At 25.1% G+C, this 22,329-nt stretch overlaps 1 protein-coding gene across 3 annotated transcripts in view; it reads right to left on the reverse strand.

Annotated features, from left to right (window-relative positions):
- Window positions 1-233: 233 nt before the first annotated feature.
- LOC112693451 (alkaline phosphatase-like) overlaps window positions 234-22,329 on the reverse strand; it is a 326,574-nt gene continuing 304,478 nt past the window's right edge. Inside the window, exons 10-12 of one of the 3 annotated variants that reach the window (XR_003149478.1) lie at window positions 11,682-11,915; window positions 4,797-4,915; window positions 234-319 (exon numbers count right to left, since the gene is read on the reverse strand). Coding sequence is in view for 2 of the 3 variants with exons in the window: in XM_025568541.1 (XP_025424326.1) it covers window positions 11,709-11,915 (207 nt within the window). In the remaining variant the exon portion in view is untranslated. Of the gene's footprint in view, window positions 320-4,796; window positions 4,916-10,328; window positions 11,916-22,329 lie in introns of those variants that run through there. The other 2 variants (XM_025568541.1, XM_025568542.1) reach the window with 2 other exon arrangements.

Raw genomic sequence — 22,329 nt, forward strand, 5'->3', positions numbered from 1 at the left:
TAGGTATTGTTAAAGTTCATTCATATTTTTTTTTATTGAAATTTAGTATAAAAACCATTTATCTCGACAATTATATGATTGATAGTAGTACATTAAGTATGATTATAAAAACAGCCTAGAAACACATGTAGATAATATTACATAACAATATTTAACTTAAAAATTACAGATAAATATAATATTTAACGAGTATAATAATAATGTGAGTAAAAATATAAATAATAATACAATTTTGATATTGAAAAACAGTTTATACAATGCATATAATAATAACTTCGCGGATTTGGAAAATATGTTATGATAAGTTCAAATGATCCATCTGAAAAAATTAACAATTGCATATTTAAAATTAACTTAATGATATGTGTAAGGTATGTTATTATGCGTTGATTATCTAACAAAATTAAATATTAAATAAAATTAGATTACAAGAGTTGAGAGTAAATACAGAATAATAGTAATATATGATTAGATAAGAATTACATATATTAGTTCTGTAGGATTGGAATGATTATAATTGTTTATGGATGTTGGTTTGTTAATTATGGTAATGAGAAAACAATTAATAATTTAAGTTAAGTCAGAGAGAAATTTGGATAATGCAAGTTCTATATTTGAAATTTGTTAAGTATTATTAAAATTATGACCTCATATAGCGTTTGCATAGGACGATTAAATTGGAAATTAGTATGAGGAAGGGGTTTGGAGGATTCATTGATGGGACAAGGGGCTTTATTTTTCAGGTTTATGGGATTACATTTTTGATTTTTGAGAATGGTTTGATATACTCTGCATTCCTTGACATTTTCGGTGTGGTCTTTAGAGCAGAGGGCGCATTTTATAGGGATATTGCAATTCTTGATGCAGTCTGTAGAATGATGAGCCTCGCATTTAATGTACCGGGACTGATGATTGTAATGATTATGGGTGTGGCCGTATTCTTGGTAATTGTATAATCGCGACGGACCGTGATTATTGTGAGGTTTCTCTATTAATACTTTAGTACAGTGGAGCGTCGATTATCCGTACGTCAATTATCCGTACTACAAAATTTTTGAGTACAAATTTATTTTTAGTTTAATTTAATTTAGTTTTATCATTCGTTATGTTATATCGTGTACTATAATGTTATACTATATATATATATATGTAATTTTTTATATTATGTATGAATATTATATCTAGTAAATTAGTTTTTAACTTTATATTACAATTTTCAATGGTTGTTTGATTATCCGCACAAATCGATTATTTGCATCCCCTTCGGTCCCAATTAGTGCGGATAATCGACGCTCCACTGTACTTAATAGGGAAGTGATTTTAAATACTATATTGTTAACTTCGAGGTCTATGAAAAATACTGGAAGGGGACAGTTGATTTTTTTAACATTATGAAGTTGCTTGACTGTGTGAACTTTTTTCAGATAGGGCAGTAGAAATATCAGTACTTAATGTGGTATGATGTAAATGTCTGATGATGATTCTATCACGACATAGATAGACGTAGAGGACGTGGAAGAAATGTATGATAATTAGCGTTGGTTTTATTCAAATGAGCCAGAATATTGTTGTAATTTGAACGAGCGATGAGTCGAACAATAAGGTATGACGGTGTTGACTTAACAAGAAATCCCATTTGGACTAGTGATTTTGTCAATAATATTCTTAATTGCGGAGAAATTTGTGATGTCTCTTATATATTAAGACGGAGCCGGCTGCATAGCCTCGAGCTTGGAATGTAGAATATTAACTTTATTACCGTGAATGTGTGTAGGCGCAACGAAAACGCTGTCGTCGGAGTCATTAATATCATCTGAAGCGATGACGGCGAAACGGTTTGGCGAAGCAAAAGTCTTGGTCTTTTTACTTTCAGGACGTGGCGAATCTGAAGTATTAGATAAATTACGCTTGGACGGAGTACGCGCACAAGGCTGTTTATTACCAGTTAGTTTTATGTAATCGTTTGAATTTGTCGACGAGACAAGCAATTTGCGGCTCATGTTCACGTTATCGAAATGCCGATAGTAATTTTAGGTAGTGATAATGGAGCAACGTAAGAAAAAAATGTGTGTTCATATTGAACGTTAACACCGAACTGGTTCATTTATATTAAACATAAATATTTGATCAAATTCAAAATTGAATAAATATTATTTTTCAGTACAATAAACCTTATAAGATTTTTCATTCTTAAAATTCTGTTTCGTGGTTTCACATAACATTATTTGAAACTAGATGTTGTATATAATTTTACTGTTCTTAATTTAGAACTATCTTAATCTCAATTAGAATAATACAGGAAATATTAATATTATAAATTGGAACGAAAAAAATTAATAAATATAATTTTAAACATTGGATTTGATCGGATTGAAACGGAATCAAATTGTTTGTTGGAAATATGTCGACGGATTCCGAAGTTTTCCGAACTTAAGCTCGTCATCCCCCCCTCCCCCAACGAAAACACCAGTCGGCAGTCGGACTTGTTTCATTATAGCCTAGAAGGACCTAATTTTACTGAAGGAAAACAAATATTACATATTTTGTAATACAGTGTATACACGAATAAAATTTATATAACTACTTATACAATATAAAATATTATTATATATATAATTAAATTGTCAATTTTAAGAACGTGCAACACTGACACATATATTAAACATTATATGTATGTTAAAAAGTAAAACTACGACTACATTTAGTTAATTATACTACATATATTGAGTAAAAAAATTGTAGTCGGCATTTTTCATATTATTCATCTCCCCTTGATTTTCATCTTCGGGACGGCCCTGAAGCTCTTACGCATTAACACATAAAATACATGTATTAGACCACTTTAAACAAATTAATTACTACTAAGGTAGTTTTTTTTTTAACTAACTTTTTGAAATATCGGAAGAAAAAGTTAAATGTGAAGTTAAAAAAACAGATACTTATTTTATATGCCATGAATATTATAATGACTATAATGAACGATAATAATGGGAAAGAAATAGCAGGTAACTCGAAAGGAAAGAACCAGATGAGTGATTATTATTAAATAGGTATTATACGAATGAACTAAATATACGTGATATGCATATCATATGCCGTTAGAGCAAATTGCGCGGTATATGAAGTAGATGGCCGTGGGACGTAGAGTTTCAATGTGTTTCGACGCATCAAGCAGTTACATTTTTTATGGGTTTGGGACAAATAACAGTTTTGTAGTTTTTTCAAATTACAAAAATATATAATTAGCTAAACGTAGTAAATTTTAACAATTCATTCAGTAGACCAAGGTTAGAGTAATGAATAATTTTATGATATTTTTGTTTCAACCAAAGATAATACATAAGTAAAATATGATTATTATATTATAGAATTTTAATCGAAATTTCTGCGAGCAGCGCTGTAATAAGTTGGACAACAGTTTTGTATTAGAATATACAGACTTCTTTATATTTTCACCTAAGTTCCTTTTTATCGAAAGTCATAGGTATTGTGTATGAATGTTCTCATTTATATTTTAGACTAATATACCATACAGTATATCATACAGTTTTGACTTATTTCAACAAATATTTTTATCAATGTTCTCATTTTATTACCGGTAAATATTTGGTTTTTTTTTGGTATAATTTAATAATTATTATTTTTATTTCCAATGAACATTTAAAATTTGTTGAATATTGCAGTGTTCATATTCTAAACATAGTTTCTCTACGATTTAGAAGCCTTTTTTTATTGTTGTAAATTTTGAACTGTATTTAAACTGATGAAAGAGCGCTTTTTTTATCATTGTGTCATCGGTTCATTTAAAATATTTTTTAAAAATTAAATGTTTAGAGCTACTATAATTATCTTATCAGAAAATATATTGACAAAATGAGGTATACGTATTGAATGTTAACAAAAATTTACAATTATAAGTTCGTAATTTCTATTATTCGTTTAATTTTCGAAAATCCTTTATAGAGTCAATACCAACATAAGGTTCTCGTGAATAAATTTCACCATACTTTCTATTTAAATAAATGTTTTTTTTATTTTTACTTAACATTTTATGAATATTCGTAGGCTCGTTCTCGTGAATCATATTAAATTACGAGTATATATACTCAGTTCTGTATTAGTTAAATTATTCTCACAATATTTAATAACAAATAAGAAGTTTGCTGTAGAACATAATCCAATAATAATTACTTATATTATTTATCAATCAATAATTTTAATTTTTTTAAGTTTGCAAATGAAAGTTACGATTTACGTAATTCTCCATTAATTTCTTGAAAATTCATAAAATCTTTTGGTAGGTTATTATTGAATTAAAATGATTATAATTATTTTTTATACAAAAAAATAAAAATTTAAATTGTACAATTATGTAATACAATTTTTTTATTATAAGAAATATCTAGTTGAATTATTGATATGAATTTTTTTGTTAATTCTGGAGAAAACTAAAGATATGATATATATTTATAGTCATAAATCTTAAGATCTTAAAATTATAAATCTTTGAATCTTTTTTTTTGTAATTTTTTTGAAAATATTTGTTTAAAATGTATATGTAAACATTTTTATTTGGTACTATATATTATAAAATGTAAAAATATATAAATATTACAAAGTATAAAATTAAATTTATTTCAAAGAAAAAAACCTAATCATTGGATTTTTTTCTGCTTATGTATACTCTATCATTTCTTACCATTTAACTAACGCTCATTGTACAGATACATGCATATTGTATTGTTAATAATTTCTATGATAAAAAAAAAAAATAATAACTTCAATATTTATCTTACCTTGATGTAGCATAAAAGTAATCGATGTTCAGTGTTTCAAGGATGATGATATTGTTTATCAAAATATGAGTGAATCATTGACCTTTAAATTCACAAATGTTTTTATGATAAATATATATCTAAAACATAAAATAAAAATATTATAAGTAAACTAAGGCGTCGGGAAAGGCGCCTCTATCTATCTAAGAAACTAACATAAAAGCCTTGGATAATAGATTAAATAGGACTAATAAATGGAATTAGAAATGCAAGTTTTTTAAGATTGCAACTTGGAATTCACGCAATTATTTCAGAACAGGTGCTTGCCAAAATATAGTATAACAGTTACAGTACTTTAAGAAGTAAGATGGTCTGGTAATGGACAGGTTAAGGTTGGTACTACAATTGTTGGTTGACTGTACAATATTCTATCATGCATTAGATAATAGATATATTTTTGGTATAACATTTTCAATTCAAAATAAGACCATAGAAAGTGTAAGTAAAGTGTAAGTTTTAGCCAATTTTGGAGAGCATAAGTACATAAAGGCTGAGCGCTAAGTCTATAAACATAACTAACGTACCTGCATCGAGTTGCGTTTCTAGATCCTTTTATAGGGGGAGAGAGGCAAACTTCATACATGTATTCACATTGAAAGGTTATAACTAAATTAGCATAAAAAATCATTGGGGAGGGGGGGGGGGTAAACGATTAAGCTTAATAAATTTGATGATCATTGTTTTGATAATTGTATGATAATAAAAAGTCGCTATCAAATAAAAATAAAATAAAATAAATATACTTAGTATATCAAAATCCAATTAATTTTGCTAAGTCCAATGATGAACGTAGAAAATTCAAGTATACAATGCAACAAAAATAAGGGATCAATTTAATAAAATTTTGGAAAGAACGGAAAAAGATCATAAAGAAAGAAAAGTGCAACAATTCTTCAAACCGATTAAACGTCACAAACATTTTAAATCATCTTTACAATAAATCATGTTAAATTGTAAAATAGAAAAATATGTCATACAAGTACTAGGGCGTCGAAGAAAACTTTTTTAAGCTTCGCGAAAAAAAAATTATACGACTCAGTGAAAAAAAATCTGTTCCGGGCATAGGCGTACGAGGAAGGGGCTAGGGGGATATAAAGCTCAAACATTAATTTTAGCTCTTTTATTATAAATCCCAGTCCTCCAACGGTGGCTAAATTTATAAATTTAAATTTAAATTTAATAGCTTTATTTGTTATTAACAACATCTTGGAAAATTTTTTATTTTTATTTACTATTGGCAAACTATTATATTGTATGTAATGCATTGTGTAGAATGCTGTGTAGTACTAATAAAGTAAAAGTAAATACAAATATATTCGTCACTTAGAAAAAAATTTTTTTTTGTAATATTAATGTATAAAATGGTGATAACGTTTAACGATTATTGGGGGGGGTTTGGGGACGGCACAGCCTCCACTTAATTTCTACACCACTATAAAAGTTCTAGGGTTGAAATCTCTCTAACTTTAAGGTCTAGTTACGTCTATGGTCCCCGGTTCTGTAAAAATACACACTGGCGTCTATCTATGAACCTGTTTTATACAGAAATAATATTATTAAAGAAGTATGATTCAAATAAAAAATACGTATTGACGAATTATTATTGTAATCGATTAGTTTTAATGTAGTTCAGCTTTATAAATATATGATTAAAACTATTACTTGTTGAAAACTAAACATACTCACCTATTTAAAACGTGCCTATGTACTTGAGTCTGCTATAATAGTCTTGAAGATATTGTTATCTACATTATGTTTTAAATTGTTAATTTAAGTTAAATTAATAATTTATATTCAGTATCAATGTAAGACTATAAATTTATGTTTTATACAAATTTTAAATAAATTATAAAAACATAGACATATTTCAATACATAATAGGAAAATAAAAAAAAATATGTAGTATTTTAGATTTATATAGGAATAAACTATAAATCATATAACCCAGTAATTTTGGATAACTGTTAACGTTTATTTGTCCGGCCGTTGATATGGACTGAACTACTCGAAATCAATTAAAATATTTTGCAAATTAATTGTAATTAATTACAATCTCATTTTTTACAGTTTGCAAATCAAGTTCTAATTTTCCAAATAACTCGTAAACATTTAATTTCATGATCATCACTTTTTGATAGATTTCTGATTTTTAATTTAAATATTAATTGTAGACATCATTATAAAAGTCAATTTATTATAATAGTTATATTTTATAGTATATAGTTTTTAATAGTATTAAAGTCAATTTATACATAATTAATTTTTATTTAGGTTAAAAACTTATTTTTTTTTTATAATTCAAAGTGTGCTCACTTAAAAACTAAAATGTCCAGTAAAGTAATAAGAACTATTATTATTTGGCATCCGAATTCAATTATAGAAAATTAAATTTAGTATGATGTACCCACATTATTATATAAGTATATTATTTTGATAAACTTAAATAAGAATATTAATGATGTTAATAATATGTTATAGTATTATATTTTATTCTCAATTGAAAAATATGATGACTGAATAATTTATTTATTAATTTTTTTATTTATATATATTTTTATTTTTTACGCTCCATGTTTTTTAAATGATTATAAGATTTTAAAAAATATATTATTTTGAATCAATTCCATACATAATTATAGGTCGTATAAGTGTAGTCTATAATTTTGTTTTCAAATTAATTGACAATGAACCTGAATTTTTGTAAATTTCATATGATAATATTGATCTTAAGTATTTAAAATAATTGTTTTTTTTTGTTGAGAATTTGACTGAGAATTTTGATTTATTTGTATTTAAATGAGCGAAAAACTGTATTCTTTATGAGACTATGACAGTATTATTTTGAGTTTCTCTCTTTTGTTAGCATTTGTATAAAACGACATGAAATAATAATACTATAAATAAAATTGTCTGTAAATAAAATAAACATTAACCTTTAAGGAATACAATGAAATTATTTTATGAATTATATTTGGATAAATTTTATTGATTATAAATTATTAATAAACAAAAAAGTTAATAATAATAATCGTATGTCATAATTGGTATAGAATTACGAAAATTTAAAGTAATAATATTTAATGGTTATGCTCGACAAAATTGTAAAATTATTAAATAATGATACCATTTAAAAACATTAAGTTTACGTTACATAATTTGAATTTTTTAGAAACAATAGTATTAAGCTACCATTAAAATATAGTTTTCAAGAAACATAATAATTCAATATTATATATATTTTATATATAATATACATATTTATAGATAATATTTTATAATATATTTTATTATAATCGATATTAAATTAAGAAGAACTATGATAGTTGATACAATTAATGTTATCGCAAACTTTTATGTGGCCCTAGGCAAAAGTAGTACAATTTCCTTACAACTAAATATATCTAACTATTTTAACTTGATAAATTGTGACTTCCCAAATTTATTTAAAGTGCGAGGCCTTAGGCAATCATCAAAGTTTTCTGCCCGTTAATGACAGCACTGGATACAATATTTGTTGAATTATAAATTATATAAGGATAGGGTTGTTTAATTTAGAAAAAAAGTAAACAATTATACAAGTAGTTTATTTTCAGTATAATAATAAGCTTTAAAGTAATAGTACATTTAATTTATTTACATTAAGTCAAAGTTACTAATTCTAAATCAAAATTATAGTTGTTTTTTAACTTATTATTTCAATACTAGGTAAAAAAACAATAGTCTAAACACATTTTTATTAAAATTGTGACAAATTTTTGAAATGTATTTTTTAGATTATCGAGTTTTAAAATGTTTAAATAATACAGAACATAATTATTTCATTTTATGCATACATTATATAGATATTTACATACACATTTTCTATATATCATATTTAAATTTTTTTTCGGTTTTTAATCACCTTAACCATAAACAAGAACATGTATTAATTACAATATAAAAAAAAGTAATTTTATGTACGAATATTTATTTATACATATGAACTATACATAGTTACAAGTAAATTGTTATCTCAGTTCTTTGAACAAGTAATGTAGGTAAAAGATAACCATGTTTGATGTACATCGTTAAAATTCCAAACGACGACACAAAAATAAGGCAATAAAAAAGTTGATCTAAAAAGTTTCATATAAACTTCGGCATAGAAAGGTTTTGTACACAATTCCAAAAAAATAAAAAATCAGTTTTCTTTCTTAAATTTGTTAACTTTATTATATTTTAAGATAATAATACATTTACAACAAATTAAATTCAGAACTACAAAAAAAAAAATTAATTTAAAATTACAAAGTGTTTATCAATTAATTTCGTATGAAACTTTATACGCCAAAGTTAAAATTTTCCACACTTGCCAATTTTGTTTCAAAATATATATTTAACTAGAAAAATGTTTAATACGTCCTGAAATCTAATTTTAGTATATATTTACAATCTGCTATTATTTTTTTCGATTTCACAGTGATCTTTTTTCCACGAGGTCGAGATGTTTCGCTGCATAAACTGTTTGGAAACAATAAGTTTCGCATGGATGGTTATTGAAGGTTTGTACGACTGAATAACGTAGGTCGAAGTAAATAGTTTATAATTATTATAAAGACTATTATATTACTTTTATATTATAAGAGTACATATATATATATATATATATATATATATATATATACGGTTACCGTATATATATGACGCTGGTTTATTTTTAAATATTTTTACTATGGATTCCGATATACATATTTTATCAGTTTATTCAGCATCAAAAAATCTTTTTTGCTTGTTGATATAGTGCATGTGTGTTGTTGTTAACATTTTTCTGGTAATGCTGTCATAGGTGGTATATTTTTAATCAAAACTCAACCTATCCGTTTTTTTCTACTAATAAATTATTAATGGTCCCACAAACCATTAACATTATTTTATTCAAACAGATTTTGTCACTTGAAACACAAAATGTCCCCAAGGAAACCTTTTCAATTTAATTATTATTAACGAGAAGACTGAATGTATGAAATATTAAGCAGATAATATTTAATGGTAGTTTTTTATTATAATTATTTAATTATGAAGACATATATAGACATAACTAGTAATTAACATCTTTGAAATGGGTAATTTCAATCTTGCCTAGGGTGATTTTATTTTCTAACTCTATTCGACTTAAATAAACTTCAAGTTATCCGAAACTAAAATTTGTTGGATCATTAAGCTTCATTCGAACAAATTGAAGATTAAGTTATGTGCAACATAAATGTTAGAAAAAACAAAATATAGTCTACTAAAATATTAATTTTTTATGTGAATTATATAGTGTACGAATATTTTGGTTTATATATAAATATATATATATTTATTTTTATTATTATGGTAATTGAATTATTTACTTGAAAACGTAACAATAGAAGTTTGATGATTAAATCAATTTTAAATATCTAAGTCTAGAAAATGTATCAATTGATTCAACAATATGTTCTTTATATTTTTAGGTCAATATAACGATTTGAAAATAATTATTAAATCGATTTCTAAAGTATAAGGTTTTTTGAAATATGAAAGCACAAATTTGGCATAACAGTTTTATAAAAATTACTTTTCTTCTTAAACCGTAAAGTACTTCTTAACGTACTCCTATAATTGCCTATTGTTTAGTTTAAGTTTAACTTAAGTTTATTATTTACGACTGTTTTCCATCTATTGTTTCTGGTGTAATCTCGCAAACATAATAATTACTTGTTAATTTACTATATATTATAATGTGTCTATAAATTACCGATTGGCGTTAATTAAATAAATCAAAATTCGTCTGGCATTCAAAGACATATGTGGTACCAAATGTATTGATTTTTTTGCGTGGTAATAAGGTTTAAATATTATTAATATTAATATAATAAACATGGATTCAAATTGTGAAAATTAATAAATGTATTGATAAATTCAGTAAACGTAATAAATAGATGAAAGACATGTCTGAGTTCTGATGAAGCAATCAGATAAATTATCCGCAATGATGAAAAACCAAAAAGGATTAAAATTTATATTAGAGATTTATCTAGAAACTCCTGATATTTAACATTATCTTAGCGTTAATTTTCGGATTAAATTGGTTATATTAGCCCTGTTGGGGTCAAACGTTTTGCGTGTGCGTTCCTTCGCAAATGAATTTTTATTAAAGCGGAAGTATATTATTAGAAAAATGCAACGATCTGGTTATAATAATAATAATAATGTTGTCGTTTAAGTCACGTATTATACTAGTTATTTCGGAGGAAAATTGTTAAATCGCTCTTCCGGGTTATTTTACCATTTTATCGTACACTTAAAATGTAAAAATTGAAATGGAGAACAATTTTAGGGGAAAAAACATTTCATCGGAATAGCGATTATGGTGCGGAAGAAAAAAAAATCGGAAATGTTTGCACGCAAAATGTCATTGAATATACATGAACGTGTGCGCGCTTGTATATTTGTGTGTGTGTTAAGTTGTCGCATACTACGCGAGTAAATATAAAATCTCGAACCTTTGATAATGGTTTTTTATTTCAATTAAATTTTTTCGTTTTGTTTAACGGTCGTGTTCGCCTCAACACGTATATTTTAATAAGAGATTTCGCGATAAAAACACGGCCTTCATGCTTCTAACCGTTGGATAATGTACAATAATATGTGACAATTAATAACAATACGTCAACCACGTTTGGCAGTCTTAACAATAATAATAATAATAATAATAATAATAATTATAAAAATAATAAATTATAATAGTAATCGAAATCGTGTATCGTATCTATTATAATACTTCAATTATGTATTTATTGTATGTTATATATTATTGTTTTTATAAATAAGTGGTCGTACCGTTAACGCGGGACGGGACCTGATGATTTACGTGATGGCGAAGGCGAGCACTGCGGCCGTGGCGATCAGCGCGAAGCCCAAGTTTAGCGGATTCGTGTTGTTGGTCTGCTCGGACGAACCGTTGTTGGACAACACGCTACTGGCCAACACTATGGCTGCACCGCTCTTGGCACCTCCGGATTTGCCACCGATCATCGTCGTCCTCGTAGCTGGATTCGTGTCTACCGAGCAACCCTGTGCACGGGAAGATGAGGGAATAAGAAAACAAAACACAAGGTCAATGATTTGCAAAAATATTATTGTCATTTTTTAAATTAAATTGTTTTATTATTCGTCGGTGAAATAGACTGACGGCGCGCGGTATTTTATTAAAAATAAAAAAAGGATATTCGATAAGAGGAAACACAATTAAAGCCGGGTTTTTTTAAATCTACACCGGTTCTGTGGGTGATTTATTTTATTTCCACACACAAATCAATGGATAATAATTCTGAATGTAATATAATAACGTGTAATAGACGTGTCATAGTTAGTTATTAAATGATATTTAATCGAACACATTTTTTTATGCATGATTAATTATTTTTCTACTTCGAATAAAATTTAATCATATTCAGAACCGTTTTTAAGTGTGATATGTGACGTGAGAAATATTCCTTAAGTAACACTGCGTGGCAGTGTTGAATATCAAGTAACGGTTATAATATGACTTGTATGATCATAAGATTATAGAGCCGATAAGAGAAACAAAGTCATTAACTATTATTCACTTTTACAATAGCACTTTTATCGATAAGTTTTGACTTTGTCAAATATTTTATTCAACAATGAATAATGAGTTTGCAGTGTAGTCTGCGAAAATAAAGTCAAACAAGATTTTCAGTGAATGTTATAGTTTCTTATATTTTCGCGTACTCGTACTACCCACTTAAAAACAAACAACTAATCATGGGTTTATAGATATTTACTTGTTGAGATTATTGTTTAGTATTTTTATTATGCATTTTGTTTATAAGTAATATTATTTGTTAATGTAATATAAACACGAATTAGAGATATATAATATATTATTGTTTTATAAAACCTCTCCAAAATAAATTGTATTTCCCGATGGTTAAAAAATGACTTATTATATTTTTTTTATGTAAATACTAGATATTGAGTTATTATATTTATGTTTTTTTCTATCATTTAATTTTAACAGAAACTACTTTAGTTCTAAAGGAATTTCCATGATAATAATATCTTAAACGTCTTTTGAATTATGTCGTATACGTTTACGAGTATTATACTATTACTGTTGACCTTGTTTACATCTCTGTGAAATTGTCACAACTTGGTTCTTATGCGTTAACATTTTTTGAATCGGTACCTACCATCGTTATAAGAGGTAAGATTTCGAGACAACATAATAATTTGCAAAATGTGCCTGTCTTTTTAATACAACCGACCCTGTCAGTGAAAAAACCTAATGAATCACTGGAGAATTTGGTACTTGGAGTGTATGTGAATATTTTATGTATAAAAGATTAAATCGGTGTACATTAGACGAGCTAAATATAACAACGATAACGTTTTTTAAAGCGCCAACATTTTATGATTTTAGGATAATTATTTCTTGAGAGAAGTAGATTTTGTCTCAACTGGTTTGTCTTTGAAAAATTACTTTTCTAATGCATCGTCAGTATATTAAAATTTAATTTGAAGACAAGTTCGATTTTTGTTGTTGAATATAATAGAAAAATTTGTTGTGGTTATTAACCAGAATTATTTTTCGTCATATTATAAATATATAAACGTGATATAATAATTTTAGTCAACTAGTAATTTCTATTCATTTTGATGTTTTATTTACTTGTTTATAAATTCTGTGACTTTTAATAACTTGCTTTGTTCAATATTACATTAAAACTTCATTTTTATAAAACGTTCTAATTTAATAAGCACTAAGCGAATTTCCATAACTTAATCTATTGATATGCAAAATGTATGCAATATTCAATAGTTTTATACCCATAAAGTTCGTAACCATACTATATTAATTCTTTGATAACATATTTGAATGTTAAAAAATGTATTTTGTAAATTCAAAACACAAAAACTAAAATGATTATATACTACACACGTGAAAATATGTATAAATTATAGTATAACAGTTATACTATAATTTATAATTTATATAATTCTATAATTTATATTTATTTATTAATATATATTAGTTACTAATTAAATTATTTTACTAAGTTATTTTACTATGTCTTACAGTAGCTCTTAGATTTCACTTAAATGTATATATTAAAATATTTATTTATTTATTATAAGATTAATATTGATCAGTATTAACTGTCATTAAATAACAATAATTATTGTACATTATATAAAAATATATTTGTAGTTGATTATTTGTATTTAAAATGTAGAAGTATATACAACTTTAATAGGTTTAATTTATAGATAATGATAAAGGTATGTTAAAAAATACTGTACAAAATTATGATATTGAGGATACAGAAATGATATCTTAGAATAGTATAAAAAGGAACAAGAAAATAAAAGATGAAATAAATCAGTTTTCTTAAAGTTTTCATTTGATGGTCGTGATATTTAATAAGCTATTCATTATGTTGTGTTGCAAGTTTTCGTGATCATTCTGCAGTATTTGAGATTTTAATCACTTGTTTTAGATACTGATTGAATTGAGGAGTGCAATGGTTTTACCATATATGTTATTTTTGTGTTTGTAACACGATTACGACCATAAGGATTATTTTGATCTTTATCGAATAAAAAAAAATATATATTGGAAATGGGTTCTAGTTAGTATTTTGGGTCTCTTAACGATTTTGACTTTGGTCTCACTTGACCTAAGATTTTCGTCCCTTCTTATTTTTATTTCCAGGTTGAAAAGGTTATAGTTTTGATTAGACATTATAAAAAATGAGTTATATTCAATATTTATATTTATTTTATTTATTATTTAAAAAAGGGAATTTTCATATTATTGCTAATTCGTTTATTTTTCATGAACCATGATGTCTTAAGGCATATCCTCAAGAATTTGCTATGAGGAGTTTAAATTTTATTTGTAGATTTAGAATTCTTTCTTATTGTATTTTGTTGAAACCAATACAAATATATTTTAATTCAGTAAAATATATTTTTATATATATAGTTTTTATAAAAAAATTATTTGTATAAAATATATAAAATGTTGTACTGTACATTTAATTCATATACTTGAATTATCAGAGTAGACCTATAAAAAAATCTTATTATGATAGATAAGTTAGTAACTAGTACATAAAACCTAGTCACGGTAAATTATTATTTCTCAGAAGTCATTGTTTTTAACATGCTTGTACACATTTTTACAATTTTCGAATGTCTTCAGAAATTAGAATTTTTCTTATTTCGATAAATTTAACTAACGTTCACAGGGCTGTCTATAAAGCAGGGCGAGCGGAGTTTTCTCCCTAGGCCTCACACTTGTACTCTTAGTTCACAGGCCTCACGTTTTCATAAATAATTTTTAAATTATAAATTATTTCTAGTCAATAAGTTTACGAGTAAAAGAACAGTTAAAAGAAAAAAATGTTTGATTATAAATGTTCTAGTACATTTTGTAATTCTACTAGTAAAGATAATTTTAAAAATTTGTATTTTTTCCAATTATTGACCAAATAGTCTTTTTTTTAATAATTTTTTGATTTTCTTTAAGTAGACAATTTAAATAGAAGAAAAGAAAAAATAACTTTTTTATTTGATCTTGGTAACTCTGAAACGAATAAATCAGATTTGTTCACCGTCTAAACTGTTATTTTAATAAATATTTCGTAGTTTTTTTTGTAGTTTTTTTTAATGATCCTAAAAATGTATTTTGTGTCTATATTTTAATTTAATTATGTTTAAATAAAACAAAGGAAATATGGATTTTGTTACTGTGTATTTTAATTTGATTATTTATAAATTAATCAGTAAAAACGTTTGACAAATAAAATAAAATATTTGATTGGATTTAACAAATAAATATAAATGTTGTTTCTATATTTTGATTTTACAAAAAATATGAGTTTAATTATATAAGAATATATTATTGTTGTTAATTATTATTATTTATTTAAATTGTAACATTTTATTATATATTATTTATTATAACAACAAAATCTATGATACGGTGATTTATTACTTTTTTATTCAAATAAAATACACACAGTTTTAGTATACCTACCGTTTCACCAATACTGACTGACTTACTCTAAACGTAACTATGGTAAAATTGAATGCTCCATCAGATTCGTGTGGATACAATAAATGTTTAACACCGAAGCTGTCTTTTTTGACTCTTGAGAATTTTGAGAATATTTTAATGTACGAGTACTACGTACTAAATATTCAAATAGTCACTGCAGTCAATGGCATAGGGGAGTTGTATTTTAAAATATAAAATTTTAAGTTCATAACCGGATTAAAATTTTCATGGATCCTATTGGCATTAATCAGTTTGTTTATGGTTCCTAATAATAAAAAAAATAGTGGAACTAATAAACTTTAATTATATTTAAGTAAAAACTATTAGAAGAAAGCAGATACAAATATTGAATTTATTTTCACTAGAGGTTATATGTTTTGTATGTATATATATATTCAAATATAATTAAAATGTTTTATACATGTGGTATACATATAACTTATTTATTAACTTTAGTTTTATTGAACAGAAATCATCGTGTAGAACCTAATGATATTTTGATATCAATAGTTAAGATATAAATATATTTTTAAATTTATCAGGAAAAATAATAAAACTTGATGGTTAAAAAACATGTTTATTTTGGTTGAAGTTGACGATATCATCTGAGATACTAGTAGATAATCATGTGAAAAATTGAATAATAAATACAAATATTTCAGAGTTAAAAAATTACTCATGTAATAATAATTAAAAATAATAATTAAAGTATTAAGTAAAAAAAAAATGTTTTAGCTTCTAGAAAGAGATAAGAGTGTATTTAAACTAAATCAATAATGCATAGTACATATTAAAATATTGTATCTTAAATTGTTAGTAATAAGATTCCATACTTGAGATACAAAATTATTATTATTAATAATTCAACAAGGACAAATTCATATTTTAAATATTTAGCAGAATTATTTGACCTCATCCATGAGATATTTTACTATTTTAGATTAGAGAAATTTTTATTTTGATGTAAAAAATGTAGATAAAAGTATACTCTAAGGGCATTAATTTTTAATTTATTAATACTATGTTTATTAAAATGTTCCTTAATTGGTAATTTCAGTATATAAAAAAAATAAAATATCTTCTATGGAATCATAAAATTAAAAGTTTATACATTTAGCCCAGAGCCCAAAACTGTTTTGAATTTTAAGTATAGGATTTTCGAAAAATACTTTTTTAGTGTCTTATTCAAAACAGTACACACCCTTAAAATTTCAAATCCATTGATATAGCTCAGTAAATGAGTGGTATTTGATTTGTATAAATCTATTTTAATAAATTGAAAAAAATAATAATGCAAAAGATAATAATATTATCATATTTTATTATAACGATCAGAATAATAATAAATGAAAATGGTTGATTAATAACGACTCAATCAAATCCATGACGGTAACTGTGACATCTTAATATAATAGAGAACTCTACAAGCATATTGCTGGTCCATCAATCACACATTATGTGATATATATAGTAACTACCATAATATTACACGTACACACGGGAATAGTTCCAGAAGTAAAACTTCTTTATTTGGCTTAATGTTTATTTTAAACTTTGAATGTCTAAGTAACTGAGCGTGTTAACAAATTGGTTTTTTTTTTCGTAATCAACTGATGTATTAAAGCATTGCACTTTTATAAATAATTAAAATTGTCGACCCACGGGGAATTATGTAAAAGCAAAAATAAATCGAATTTATTCAAGGTAAACTAGCTTATAATGTATACGTTGAAAAAAGGTAAGGTAAACTTAGAATGATAATGAGATCAAATCTCAAAGATTAAAAAGCTCACAAACTAGAATACAAATATATACATTTAATTTTATTATATAACATTTTATTTTTAAAAATAATATGATGAGGATCATTTGAACATGTAAAATATCTATCGTAAATAAATTGTAATGATGTATACCATTCGATTATGTAACATTTTATAAAACAATTAATAAAGATTCTTTTATTATACGCACAGACAATAAAATTCAGTTAATAAAGACCTAATTCACCAATACACCATTAACACCCATTGTAGATTAAATCTTCAAAAGACCTGTTCAAGGTTTACCCTACCATACTTTCCTATACAAAAAACCCTTCCGCAAGCTCTTGGTCATAAGCTGTCCGTGTGGGCATACCAAGCTCTTAGTCATATTTCCGCACCAACCAACGACACCTTCAAAGAGCTTCTTGTGACAAGTTATTACTACGTGTGATTATTTCACTTTAGGATTTTAATTTTCTGTGTTAGTGTCGAAAAGTCTCCAACATCAGCCCACTAAATCCTGTTTCTGTTCCTCTTAATTTCAAGCTCACGCTACTCCTATAGTAGTTAAGGATTTAATTCGTCGACACCTGAATATTTACTATGGAACAAGTGTTTTTCCAATTTTATTTAGTTTACAAGACTATCTAGTTGCACTGATTGGCTTTCAAATATTTATAACCCTGAAAGCCCTCCCTTAAACAAGGAGTTAATAAATTCAAACTCACTAAATATTTCTCCACTATTCATATCTAATCCCTATTTTCCCCTTTTCTCTTTTTACTTTCTTTTTTCACTTTTTTTTTTCATTATTGTAATACTGTAATAAAAAATACTATTTTAACTGTGACATTTATTGAATTATATAACTTATGATCACTAGATAGTAAATGATGGTATGAAAATGTATTCAGAAATTTGGTGGGTGGGATATTTTATAAGAATGTACTTTCTGTTAATTTTTATATAAGAAAATAGAAAAAATAAATAAATAAACTTTTCTTCGTAAATTCGTAAATTATAAGAGTTGAACGAGCCAATAGAGCAGATGTCTTTAAAATTAAAAGCAAAGATATTTTGTATCCCTTTGAATTTAAAAGTCGATTTTAAAAACTCATTTCACTATACAAATACAATTATTAAGAAATCATCAAATAAAAATTTGTTAGACAATTTTAAATGCCACTGGAAATGTTTGAATATGATTAAAAAATCTTGTGTTTTTTTGTGTTTGAATATTTTGATGCTTTGCATCCATCAAAACAAATCTTTGTTATCAAAAATAGCTATTGTAGAGCAAAAACTATACAATTTACATTTAGTTCGGATTCTAAAAACGTTTAAATGTGTAAAAACCTAGTTTTGAGTTTGACAGTTATTAATTATTATAACATTTGTTCTATAAAAATGTTACAGACTATACAAACAAAACACCACTTTTTCCTTGCTTGCGTGTTATAAAATATTACTTAACGTTTGCCTGCAGTGGTCATAGGTCACTTCCCCATCTAACATTTCTTTGACGGATGTACTCCTGTCAGACATTTCACTGTCAACTTTAACATTTATTATTTATACAACATTTACTATTCTTTTTTATAAACTGTTCGGCTACGATAATGTATAAAAATACACAACGATTTAACTGCGTAACGTATTAGACCATCAACTCAAAAGTACACAGTCGCATAACTTACTACAAAATAGCATTACTTCATATGATAACGAGATGAGAATTTTTTTTAAATTTAGGCAGCGCTTCATGAAGATTTACTATGCTCACGTGATGAAATAATGAAAAAAATAACTACATTTACTAAATTACCTATTCCACCACAAATTTTTGCGGAATATTTTATCAGACGAATTTTTTGGTTCTTTGTTGTACATAAATATGTAAAAATAAATTATCTCATAAACCATTGCATTTCTTATAGCTGTTTAAATATTCATGTTCTACTCAGTAGTTATAATAAATATTTGTAAATTAATTAATTTAATTAAACTAACAAATGTCATATCTAATTAAAACATAAAAAAATATAATATTGCCAAGGATTTAATATATTCTGATTGAATATTTTAATTCATACTGATTAATAACGAAACTTAAGTGTGATTTTTAGGACTTCGAATTTGGTGAACCTAAAGTAAACAGAAGACGAATATAAATCGGGTTTGAATATAAGTCTTTGCTATGTTAGCTGTATTGTTTATATTTATGTACATTTATGGACACCAAAAGTAAGGGGAAAGACGAGGCATTTGCCCCCCTAGAAAAAATGAATTGAACAGTTAATAACAAGGTTTACAATAGAACAATTACGAAGACTTCAGTTTTTATTTAATAACGACTAAAGTGTGTAGAATTCTGAAATATATTATTGTTTGCTAAGAATACATTTTTTAATATACTTTTCGGGGTTTGATTTAATTATGCGCTCCACTGATAAATTTCCTGCGGGCGCCCATGTGTACATTATATAGTAATTGTGTTAAATCATGGATTTCAAAAGACAATTCTTAACAATTTTTTAAGTATTAAAAATTTTATCAAATAAAATATATAATTAAATAGAATATCAACAAAAGATCAACATATCCATAAAAATAATACATATTGTTTCATTGTACTCTAAGATCATTGTAACCAATATTGAGCCCAAATTAAACTAATCTTCTGATTTTATATATATAAAGGTGTCATTAAATATGAATTTAATTATGTTTATAAATGTTGTCTTATTGATGGTATCTAGTACTTTTGTGCTATCATTTTTACCATATTAGTTATGAAACCAAAAAAATCTTACAAACAAGGAACTATTTTACGTGGTATTTTACAGTACACACATCTGCTTAAATGTTAGCTTTAATTTTAAATATTCCAATAGATAGTTTTGTCAGACTTTTATGTCTATATTGATTAAAATATAAACTGATTAGTGATTAAAAATACATATTAAATTGTTATTATAAAAATTAAAAATAACATTAATATATCGAACAAATTTATTGATAGAAAATCAACACAACCATATTATCTGTTCGAAACAATATGACATTTGTCATATTGCTTTCATAATTTTATTGAAAGTATTTATAATGTCAAATGACGCAGGGCTTTCTAAATGTGATTACATTTACTATTTCTTTGAATATTTATAATAATTATTTATTTAAAAATTAAATATCTATATTTAAATATATGTTTTATATCAACCATACGATGTAATTTTAATTATAAGACTTATCAATGATTTCAAATGTATATAAATAATTAAAAGTAACAATCAAGGATTATTTAAAGTGACTAGCAAACGGACTTATTATTTTGTAGACATCTTTTTAGATTTTATCGATCAAACGTTTTTGTAATGGGTCATTAAAAGCTTATCCGATGAATTAATAGGTATGAAATATACAGATTCGAGTAGGTATTAAATAGCGTAGCTATAGATTTTTAAAAAAATAACAATCGTTAATACTTAACTTTTTTTCTTTTTGTAAATACTTTTATGAAACGAACTAAAATTTAAATTATACACATTCATTTAAATTACAAGTAGGTAATAAAAAAATATTTTATGTTTCTGAAATTGATTTTTATTTAAATGCTCATTCATTGTTATGATTAATTAAAAATAAAATAACTTAAACACTGCAATGCATTTATATAAATTATAATTAAATCCATTATTTCTATAGTTTCATATTTGTTCAAAATTTTAACAACTAACCCATTTTAGTAATTATCAAATCTTATTTTATATTTAAAAACAATTACACTTATGCAATTTGTACGTAGGATATTGGAAAATAAGTAAAATTTTATTGTTTACATAGAATGTAATCCACGTTTTTTCGATCGAAAAAAGTTCACTCTTCTGATGGTAATAAAATAATAGCTATCTTATTTTATGATACTATCTGAAACCTATAAATTACAAAAAAGTAGGAATAATATAATTAATTTTTTTTTTTATTCATAGAATTGTATTGTTTTATTGAAATTTAATAATATTTATTATCAATTTATTTTTACTGAAGTATTTTAAGTATCTAAAAAGATTGTTCATATTATTTTCATGTATAATACATTTAAATATTTATTTAAAGAGATATGTAATACGATTTTTAAACCTTCACATCTTAAAATAATTGAAGTAATACATTTTTGTAATTTACATCAAAGATGTGCTTGGAATATCGCTTTAATGTGAAAAAATTCAAAATTATTATTATTAAAATGAATTTGTGAATATGCAGTGTTATTACAACTATAGTCAATTATTTTAAGCTTCTTGGTTATTGGATAAAATTGAGGCGACAGAGGAGCAACTATTGATATCGGCCCTTCGATACAATAAAAAAATTATTTAGTTATTTTGGGAAGACATTTGGTTGTGCTTTTAGCACTTAGTATCTTGAGTGTTATTATAATAAATGCTACTTCTTTTGTTTTATTTAATGTAGTTTAATAAGAGTCAAATATAATAAATTGAATGGACCTGGCATGGAAAACTTTTAGTACTCATTTTAAAATAGTTTGATTTTTTTTTTTTAGAATTGCATTCCAATAATTATAAGTTTTGGCTAAAGTTTTTATAAAAAGGATTTTAAGCTTTGATCT

Source organism: Sipha flava, unplaced genomic scaffold (genome assembly GCF_003268045.1).
Source record: "Sipha flava isolate LNK unplaced genomic scaffold, YSA_version1 87_pilon_pilon, whole genome shotgun sequence".
Taxonomy (NCBI): Eukaryota; Metazoa; Arthropoda; class Insecta; order Hemiptera; family Aphididae; genus Sipha; species Sipha flava.